Source organism: Dermatophagoides pteronyssinus, unplaced genomic scaffold (assembly GCF_027571235.1).
Source record: "Dermatophagoides pteronyssinus isolate colony J.1.1.1.1 unplaced genomic scaffold, Derpt_VIB-CSIC_2022.12 sq0006, whole genome shotgun sequence".
Classification (NCBI taxonomy): Eukaryota; Metazoa; Arthropoda; class Arachnida; order Sarcoptiformes; family Pyroglyphidae; genus Dermatophagoides; species Dermatophagoides pteronyssinus.
Genome location: NW_027461530.1, coordinates 2,822,251 through 2,833,088, shown reverse-complemented (window position 1 = coordinate 2,833,088; position 10,838 = coordinate 2,822,251). Strand labels below are relative to the sequence as shown.

The 10,838-nt window shown below is 29.8% G+C and overlaps 3 protein-coding genes across 3 annotated transcripts; 2 read left to right on the top strand and 1 right to left on the bottom strand.

The window, feature by feature from the left end:
- The first annotated feature begins 3,797 nt into the window (after positions 1-3,797).
- LOC113792652 (uncharacterized) lies at positions 3,798-6,442 on the top strand. The gene is made up of 2 exons (XM_027342564.2): positions 3,798-4,430; positions 4,488-6,442. Exons 1-2 carry the CDS (start codon positions 4,298-4,300, stop codon positions 6,350-6,352), a joined length of 1,998 nt encoding a protein of 665 aa, XP_027198365.2. The 5' UTR covers positions 3,798-4,297; the 3' UTR covers positions 6,353-6,442.
- Positions 4,834-8,653, bottom strand: Snx17 (sorting nexin 17). Its single transcript, XM_027342565.2, has 5 exons — positions 8,269-8,653; positions 8,018-8,210; positions 7,378-7,961; positions 7,169-7,315; positions 4,834-7,109 (listed from the first exon to the last, which is right to left on the bottom strand). The coding sequence occupies exons 1-5, from the start codon at positions 8,323-8,325 to the stop codon at positions 6,444-6,446; spliced, it is 1,647 nt and encodes a 548-aa protein (XP_027198366.2). The 5' UTR covers positions 8,326-8,653; the 3' UTR covers positions 4,834-6,443.
- A 126-nt stretch (positions 8,654-8,779) lies between these two features.
- Positions 8,780-10,831, top strand: LOC113792654 (N-fatty-acyl-amino acid synthase/hydrolase PM20D1-like). The gene is made up of 7 exons (XM_075820497.1): positions 8,780-9,181; positions 9,237-9,469; positions 9,526-9,869; positions 9,928-10,003; positions 10,064-10,204; positions 10,263-10,531; positions 10,594-10,831. The coding sequence occupies exons 1-7, from the start codon at positions 8,923-8,925 to the stop codon at positions 10,790-10,792; spliced, it is 1,521 nt and encodes a 506-aa protein (XP_075676612.1). The 5' UTR covers positions 8,780-8,922; the 3' UTR covers positions 10,793-10,831.
- The last annotated feature ends 7 nt before the right edge of the window (positions 10,832-10,838 follow it).

Sequence of the window (10,838 nt, the reverse complement as noted above, 5' to 3'; positions counted from 1 at the left end):
GAATCAAAATATTTTCAATCATCAATGATCATCTCTTTCCATATGCTTTCATCATCAATGATACATCTCTATAGGTCTCTATACTCGTCTTCTTTCGCTGTCTTGTTTGCTGAAAATACCGCTTCTTCACAGCAAAAAATCATAGAGAAAAAAAAGATGAATAGAGAGAGAGAGAAAAACATCACAGTTGCATCAAATAGAACCAATAATAAAAGAAATGAAAAAAAATTTTGGATAGGATCATATTCGATTCAAAAAAGACGATATTTTTTGAATGTTGATTCTGTTTGTTTGTTGGGATATCTTTAGCGCCCAAAACTTTTATTCTCTTTCTCTCTCTCTCACTGTCTATCTATAAATTTTCAATAAAAACGGGCATGGCAAAATCATTTATTCATTCTGTAACTTGGAGTTTTATCTCCACAAAATATTTTTGGTTTGGTTTCTGGAACTGAGTCGATTTCAACAAAAAAAACCTACAGACAAAAAAAATACAAAAACACAATTTCTATGGTATCTGCCTCCCTATGCTTATGAGAATGTGTGGAGAGAGATATGCATCACATAGAGATATATTTTCTATGTGTGTTTGTGTGAACCAGAAATATTTTCATCCATGTCTTTTTGCTGTACATTACTGTGTTGTGTTGGTTTTGTTTGTATTTGTTGCTACTGTTTTTTTTCTCTGGTGTTGGTTATATAAATATATACCAATCTTTTTTGGGTTTATAAACCCTTGTTTGATATATATTTGGGCGGTCCATATTATATATGTGACCGGTGCCTTGAAAGTGAATATATAACATGTATATATCGCGCCATTTGTATCCACATTAGGCCAATCCTGATGTGTGGTACAGTCAGCCAGTATATCCAATGGTAAAAAATTGTCGCTGATGTGTTGATGATGCGAAATGATAATCAAAAAAAAAGCGAAACGAAAAACAAACCGAAAAAATTAGATATTTTATACACACATTATCGAAATCGTTATTTTTGGGTATTTTGGTTGGATGGCTTCTTTATCTTTTTCTGTACTCCATCTTAGTAACAAAATCCTTTTCTTTCATTTTCCTTTGGTGAAAAAAATGGATCCTTTTTTTCAATTTGATATGGTCAACATTACACGTGTTTGTTTTTTGTTTACAGAGAACGATTTTCGAATAAAGATTTCTCTTTTGCTTCGTTGAATATCGATTGATTTTTCTTTCTTTTTTTCTCTATCAAATATCGATATTTTATTTCATTTTGCGCTTGTTTGATTTATTTCTGGTTCACATCATTCATATATCTCTATATATAAATGATGTGCGTGTTTGGTTTGGTTTGGGTTGGTTGATAAGTGCAACATATGCATCATCATCATATTATGCTCATTGACAGAATTTTTAACACTTTAATTTCCAAAACTAGAAAAAGCAAAAACAAAAAATTCAGATTCTATTCAATTTCGGCCTGCAATGTTTTTTTTTGTTTTGTTTGTTTGAGAATGGAGAAAAAAGAGCTGATTCAAGTGATTTATTATGGTGCCCATATTTTTTGGCTTTCTGAACAACACTGTGTGTGGTTATGTTCTACTAAAGCCACAACAACTTAACCGCTTCGATAAAATGGATTCAGTCAGTCAGTCAGTTCCATTGCAATGGAAATGAATCAAACGATATTTTTCTGGTCAAATTTTTTTCCAATTTAAATTGTAAACTTGAACTGAAATCTCACGCTTATCCTTTTTGTTTGTAAAATTTTATTTATTTCAAAACAAATATGCCCGAATAATTGAAAGTTTGTTTGTTTGTTTGCAAATTTTTCATTCAAACAAACAAACAAAAAAATGACACGCGTTTCAACCATTTCAAACACGTGTCACATCATATTTTATTGGCCGTATAGTGTTGATGACCAGTGGTCATCAACGATATCAGAATCGCTCATGGCATTTTGGCGAATGAATTTTTCTCTCGAAAAAAATTGATTGAAAATTTTTGTCGTCAAAAGGTGATTTCAATTATGATTGATTCTCATCATGATGATCATAATCTAATATTTATTTATGAAATGTATCATTATTATATAATTATCATCAATGAAGAATGAATGGAAAAATCACAATCGAAAATTGAATCATCAAAAAAATATTCATTCGTTTCACATGATGATGGTATTTATTTATTTGTTGTCGATATATATGATACTCTCACGCTACAACCATCCACCACAAGAAATTATTTTTCATTCAGAAAAATCGCAATTAACGCTTCGATGAACATTTTCTCATCATTCCCTGAATTCTGTAATGTCATCAATGTGAACTTTGTGGATTTTACCAAAAATATTTTGGAAAAAAAAAGAAAATTCTTTACTTTAATTTAACTTAGCAATCATGATGATGATCATAGTAATTTCTTATCATTTGAAAATGATTTGTATGTTTGTTTGTTATATGGTTAAAGTTCATTATCTACCTGCAAAAAATTATTATTATTAATCAAACAGAAAATCCAATTTAAATTCAGCAATGAGAGAAAAAATTCATTCAACCATTTCGTTTTTCTCGAAATTCAGTTTGGTCGGTGGTCGTTTTTTTTCGTTTTTTTCATCAATTGTGAAATGGAAAACTTTTCGGAAACGAAAGAAAATTCCCTGGATAAATTTTCAATGGTTTTTCTTCCAATTTAAACAAACACGGTAGAAAAAACAAATGAAAACACAATGTATCAATCGATTAATCATTACAAATCGAATAAAGAAAAAGTGATGATGATTTTCATTCGAGAAATACAGGAAATCATTCCAATTTGAATAAATGATTCATTCCAATAGAAGTCCGAATGGTCATTTTTTCTGTAAATTTTTTTTCTTTGATCCAAAACATCCATCATCATCCGTGTGACACGTGTGTGTTTGTTGAACATCATCATTTTGATGATATGGATTTGATTGAAAAAAATCCATTGGAAAAAATCGAAATGACAAGATACATATGTGTGTGTGATGTGTGTTACTTCTCTATACGAGATTGATGACCTGAAATGATGATGATGAAACGACGAAAACACGAATAAGATGTGTGTATTACTAATTGTCACATATAGTTTTTGTTGTTCCAAATCAATTAGATTTGGCTTGAATCAAACATTGGATATGGGGAATTTTTTCACGTGGTGTTTTTGTGTGTGGATAACACGCGTTTAAAATTAACACGCGCAGTCCGATCGATAGATCGATCGATTTGGTCGGTGCCATTCACTTACTTAATCATACAATTTTTTTTCCCTCACTTTCTTTCTCGAATTACGCAATTCAAATGCAAATGATTCTTTTTGTAATGTAAATGATGATGATGAAAAAAATTAAAAATTCTTTTGTCCTTTGATTTTTTTTGGGCCTTTTTAATACGTGTTAGTTATTTGTTTCGTTTCTTCATTGAAAATCAATTTATAATTTTAGTTTCGGAATTGAATAAAACCCCTCAAATCAAGTCACGTGTTTGACTTTTTTCATCATCATCATCATCATTATTTCCCCTGAAGCTTATTTGCATTTTATCGTTCTCATCACCAACGATATTTATTTATTTGTAAACTGTAATTGTTTTTCATATATCGTCAGTCTCTGGAGAAAACAAATATTCCCGAAATGAATAACCGAATTTTTTACGTTTCAAATTCCAACAACAAAAAAAAAAACTGGACAAGCAGGCGCCATCTATTGTCAGAACATCAAAAAGTTGTTGATGATTGTTTTCTTCTCTTTTTTTTCGCATTTTTTCCCAATTGACTCAATGAGAGATATGAGATATTTTTATATTGATAAATTTTCTATATCAAAACAAAAAATCAAACTGATAATGATGATTATTATGGTCAGTCATATGGATTATATAAATGTCGCAGTGTTTTATCCATAACCAATTTTATGTTTGGGTTTTTTTTTCTTGAGAGATCCGTTGAACAAACCGATCATCATCATCATTGAAAATCATATAGCTGTGTGTTGACCTGATATATAAATAATTATCATTACCGAAAATGTATGTCATGCATTGATAATCTTGAACAACATTCAATTCACCATCGCACATACACACACACACACGTCATCAACGTCAATTTGTTCATATTTCGTTTGTTTTTGTTCGTCGTGAAAAAGAAAGAAAATTATGAAATTTTATTCAAAAATATTTTCAATTTCTGTTTGATTGATACCATATGGTATTTCATTTTTTTTTTTTTGATTCGATAAAATATCGTTCTATCTATTTATCTATCGTTATTATTAAATCAAAACAACTACAAAAATGTTTATATTGAAAAAATTTCAGAAACAAAATTCTGATCCACAACATCAACAACAATTATTGAATAAAAATGGCCATCGACCTATGGATCAATATTTACAAAAAAAATTTGCTCGTGGTATTCAATATAATAGTAAGTTTGTTAATATTGATTTGGATTTTTGTTAAATTTTTCCATCCATTCATTCAGTGAAAATTATTATACGTGGTGATCGTAATGTTGGTAAAACATGTCTTTATTATCGTTTACAAGGTGATAAATTTCATGAAGAATATGTTGCAAGCGAAGAGATTAAAGTAGCAAGTATACAATGGAATTATAATGCAACCGATGATGTTGTCAAAGTTGAAATATGGGATGTTGTTGATAAAGGAAAAAAACGTGAAATTTTCAATCATCAACAATCATCATCGACAACAAAAGATCAAAATGTATTAAAAATGCACAATAATAATCAAACTAATCAAAATGATATAAACATCAATGATTCACCAGCATTGGATGCTGAATTTGTTGATGTTTATAAAGGTACAAATGGTGTTATATTTCTATTTGATATGACTAAATCATGGACGTTTGATTATATACAACGTGAAATTCATCATTGTCCACGAAACATTCCTATATTGATATTAGCTAATCATCGTGATATGGGACATCATCGTTCGATAACTAGTGATCAGGTTCATGGTTTTATTGAATCAATCATACAGGAAGATCAGCAATCCGGACGAACACGAACCGGACAGATAAGATATTCCGAATGTTCAATGCGTAATGGTTTTGGTTTAAGATATTTATATAAATTTTTCAATTTACCTTATTTACATCTTCAACGTGAAACAATGCTCAAACAATTGGAACGTAATCATTGTGAAATGGATGCTACTTGTCAAGAATTAGATACTATGCTCGATAATGATGATTATGATAATTTTCTGGAAATGCTTACCAATAAACGTCGAATGATGGCTGATCAATTATCGGCAACTAAAACGAAGATTGGTAGTGATCAAACGATTGGTATGTTACCTAGTCGAAGTGTTTCAATGCCTGCCAATATGTCAAAAATGATGGCGGCTAATGGTGATCATTCTTGTTCACAAAATCATCAAATCAATAGCAATGAACCAGTCATTGTAAAACCAATGCCTAGCATCATAATCGGTGCAAATAATCCATTACCGGCAAAATTTCAGCAACAATTTCAGAAAACGAAAACGAATAAAAATCCAACAACAATTGCACAACAACAAAATAATTCGGTTTCGATGAAAAATTTAGAGGATTTTATACCCGATGATGGTGAACAGAATATTTTCCGAAAATTTTTGGACGAACCAAATCTACCTCAATCAGATTTACCACCCGTTATTGATGAAGAAGATACCGATGATGATGATACTGCAACGGGAAACAATCATCAAATTGTAGCCAAATATCAAGAAGAATTGGATCCTGAAGATTTGATTACAGCCGAATCTATTAAAATTACGAATAAAACGATTGAATCAACTGGACCTTTAGATCCCGTGAAAAGTGTGGAAAACAGAATCGATTCTGTTCCCGAAGATCATCATGTTGATGATGATGAAAAGATAAAAGAATCCGAAACAACCGAATCGAATGATGAAAATCAACAACAACAAAATCCTGTTCTGAATATCGATGAAATTGAAGAATTAGAAAATATGTACATTTCTAAACATTCATCGACGAATCAGAATGATAATCTACCATCATCATCATCGATCACTATCAATGAAAAATCTTCGGTCAATGGTGGTGTAACAAAAAAGAAGAAAAAATCTTCGAAAATATCTAATAAACAAAATGGTGATATTCAACAACCACAACAGGGTACGAAGAAAAAGAAATCGACAAAATTGAAAACAAAAAATCAATTATCATCATCAACGGCAAATGTTGATGATAATCAAGATGATGATGATAATGAACGAAAACAATTGGAAGAATTTCTTGGCACAACATTAGAAACGACAACGGACAAAGCCGATTCATCACGTGATTATAATTCTTATCAAATGTTTTGATTTTTTTTTTTGTTTTTTTCTCTTAAATAATGACAAATATATTTAAAAGAAATTATTTTTCAAAAAAAAGATTGTCCAATGTTGTTTTTTTTTACAAATCATCATCACCAATTTCATCGAAAATATTATTCTCAACAATCGATATTTCTTGAAATCGTTGTTGTAACATTAATGGATCGGTCATTCCATTTGGTTTTTGTTCAATTTGATCATTATGGTGGATACTTTTTTCACTACTACTACAATGACTTTTTTCACTTGTCAATGTTGTTGTCGATGATGATGTTGATAATGGAAATTTTGTTGATGATCCATCTTGTTTATAATAATTCCATTCAAAATTATTATCATTATTCGCTGTTGTTGTTGTTGTTAAATTGTTGTCATTAATGTTTGTCAAGGTTAGTTGATCATCAATTTGATTTGAATTAGTTAATCGTAAATTTGGGCTAGTATTATATCGGATGGTCAAACCTTCGGAACGGAATTTTTTCCCTTCACGTTTCAGCAACATTTCTTCGACCATACTTTGCAAACAATAACTGATTAAAACAGCCTGTGAACTGTAAATAGTAATCCATTGTAAAGTTCCTTTATTGATTAGATATTCGAATGATAATTCAAATCGTCCTTTTTCCTGTGTTGATTCTTGATGTTCCAAAATTTCCAAATCTGTTTGTGGATTATTATTATTATTCGCAGTCGATGTTGTTAATCTCCAACATTTTATACGAATTATACGAAAACTATATTCTTGCTATAAAATGAATGAAAACAATTACAAATCATAACTATAAATATCAAAATTATAATTACATCTTGATTGTCCACACGAATTATAAGCTCTTGATTACCAGCGAAAATTGTTACATTCGCTTTGGCTGGCATTGATGGTAGATCACAATAACATGATTCAAAATGAAAATAGCCATAAAATTTTTGTAACCTTGCCAATCGAATATACTGGACACAACAGAAGAAGAAAATCATCAAAATAATGTAATGAAAAAGAAAAATTTCCAAACCTCTAATTTATCTTGTTTCATTTTCAAATGATTTAATCGTCTTCTGGTATCACGATCATTACAAACAATATGACCATTTTCAATATCTTGTACAGTTTGCAGAAATATACAATTCAATGCAATTTGATCATCAAATAAATCCTGATCAAATTCAATATTAAAATATGATTTATATATAATGATTATAATATTATTATGCTGTTGATTTGAAGTAACCATTCTGTTTTGAATTGTTCGTAATGTTAATAATGGTGATTCGAAATTTTGTAATCGTCTTATAATACGAAAATGTTTTGGCTTATTATCACTATCATTATTATCAATGATGATAAAACGTTCGATTAAAAATAATGCAAAATATGGTACATGATTCGAATTCATTTGAATTGTTTGACAAAATTTTCGCAATACATTTTCACTATTTTCTTGACCATTAGTCGTCAATCGAATTGGCTGCCAATCTAATTGATAAATATCCAAATTGTTGTCGTTGTTGTCATCATCATTGTTATGTGATTCTTGTTGAGCTGCCAAAAGGAAACCATTGAAAATATCACTGTTGATTATTTGTGAATCTTGGCTTACTGTAATAATGAAAAATGATTTTTAAAAAATCAACAAATGATTATCATTAACTTACCGATTTGAATATATTTTTCTAGCTGTGATCGTCGCTCTTCGATATGTTGTGAATTTAATGGAAAAAATTTTTTAGGCGGAAAATTGGGCAATGAATTTGCACCAAATACTTTTTTGAGCTGAATATGAAAATGATAAAGCTGTCGATATCTTAGCGAACAATGGAATGATCCATTTATATAAATTTGATACGTCTATAGACACAAAAAAAAAAGATTGATTAGGGAAAAACCACAAACAATTCAAACTTACAATAAATGTTTTGAAACCGTTTTTGATTTCTTTGGTTTCGGGAATTGAAAAATGCATTTTTGTTTCTTTGAATTATTTTTTGGTTTTGTGCGCGATTAATATTATGCGATGGAAGTATTTTTTTTTATCATTTACATTTTCAAAAAATCATGATCCGAAAACACAAATAAAATGATAGTTGCCGAGCAACAACATTATTCGTTTCTTCGTGATGAATTCAATGATAATCGAATCAATTTTCATCGTTACCCAGAAACCCTGAATATAAAGTAGATATTTGATCGGATATAATTCGGATAAAATTACCTAAACAAATCACATTCGAAATTTAATAAAACACGCAAAAATTGCTTTACAACATCACTTTTTTTATTGTTTCGCCAACACCAAATAAGCAAAAACAAAAACAAAAAAATATATATTTGGCAATGCCATCTATTGTTTTTAAAAATCAAAAATTAAATACACATGTTGCTTCCGAACAACGATCGAACAATCTTATTTATTATCGTCAAAATTATCTCATCAAAACAAAAAAAAAAATAAAAAATAAAAAAATAAATTTATTTGATCATCTCCTAATTGAATGTACTCATTGAATACTCATCTTATATATGGCCAAAGGACAAATATATTGACAGCATAAATAAAAAAATGGGAATTTTTGCGGGTAAAATATTACCATTATTAATGGTAATTATCATCATACCATTATTTGTATTATTCTTTCGTGCCGAAATCTATTTCCCATATCCAAATGGGTTACAAATCTGTAATGAAACACATGAACCGATTCAAGGTGATATCATAATCGAACGTTTTACTCAAGCTTTACGTATCAAAACAATAACCACGGATAGAGGTGTTTATGACCGTGAAGAATTATTAAGATTTGCTCAATTTTTACGTAAAAGTAAGTTTTTTCCATTTGATCAACAATGTTTATAGAAATTTATTCAATGAAATAGATTTTCCAACAATTTATTCATCATCATTGGTTACCTATGAAACGGTTAACAATTATAGTCTTTTATATCATGTAAAAGGAAGTGATTCATCGTTAAAACCATACTTACTTTGTTCGCATATTGATGTTGTACCAGTTGAATTAGATAAATGGGAAGTTGATCCATTCGGTGGTATCATCAAAGATAATAATATCTATGGTCGTGGTACGATCGATGTTAAAGATACTCTTATGGTATGTCCATCATCGTGATTGGGTTTTTTGTTTCAAACTTTTTTATTCTTCAAAAGGCCATTATGGAATCATTGGAATATTTATTGAAAAATAATTTCCAACCACAACGATCATTTTATATTGCATTCGGTCATGATGAAGAAGGAATGGGTCAAGATGGTGCACAGGAAATTGCCAAAACATTCCATCGTAAAGGGATCAAAGAATTTGAATTTCTTCTCGACGAAGGAATGTTTGTTTTTTCCGATGGTTTTCCTGGCATCAAACAACCGGTAGCGTTGGTCGGTGTAGCTGAAAAAGGTTTTCTTTCTATCATACTACGTTCGAATGGAACGGTTGGACATTCATCGATGCCACCATATGAAACATCAATTACAACATTGGCTAAAGCTGTGTCCAAGTAAATATTTAGTATTCTAGCTGAAAATGTTTATGATAATTTCTTATCTTTTCTCAAGATTCACATCAGATACACATAAAAATTATTTTGGTTATGGACCTGAACGACGAATGTTTGAAGAATTTGCTCGATATGTGAGTTGATGCATTCTCTGTTTGTTTTGTTCATTTATAAATCTAATTGATTTTGATTAGGCTACTTATCCGTACAAATTATTCTATAGTAATTTATGGCTATTTGGTCCAATCATTGCCAAAATTATGTCCGGTAAACCAAGCAATAATGCGCTAGTTCGTACAACAACTGCACCGACAATTATCGATGGTGGTTTTAAGGTCAGTTAACATTCATTGATATTGATTGATTATTAAACATTTTTTGAAAAAAATACAGGAAAATGTATTACCAAGTGAAGCAACAGCAGTGATAAATCATCGTATACATCCTATGCAAACTGTATCGGATGTTATAGAATATGATCGACGATTAATCAATGATGAACGAATTGAATTAACAATTAAAGGTGATTCGATTGAACCGCATCCAATATCACCATATGATCAACAATCATTTGGTTTCGAAACAATACATAAATCTATTCAACAGGTATTTGCCAATACTGTTGTCATACCAGCAATTATGGTAGCAAGTACTGATACAAGGTATAATCATTGATTGTTGATTCATTAAAAATTATCAATTTTCTTTCTTTTTTTTTCCTTAGATGGTATTTACCATTCACTAAATCTGTTTATCGTTTTTCACCAGCATTTTTGACGCAAGAAACAACCAAACTATTTCATGGCCACAATGAGCGAATAACGATTGATAATTATTTGAAAGTTGTTAATTTTTATCATCATATTATGATCAATTCGGATCGTAAACATTTAGATCCGATCAAAGTTAAAGATGAATTTTGAAAATCTTTTTTGTTATATTAAATTTTTCGTTTTAATTAATTTTTTT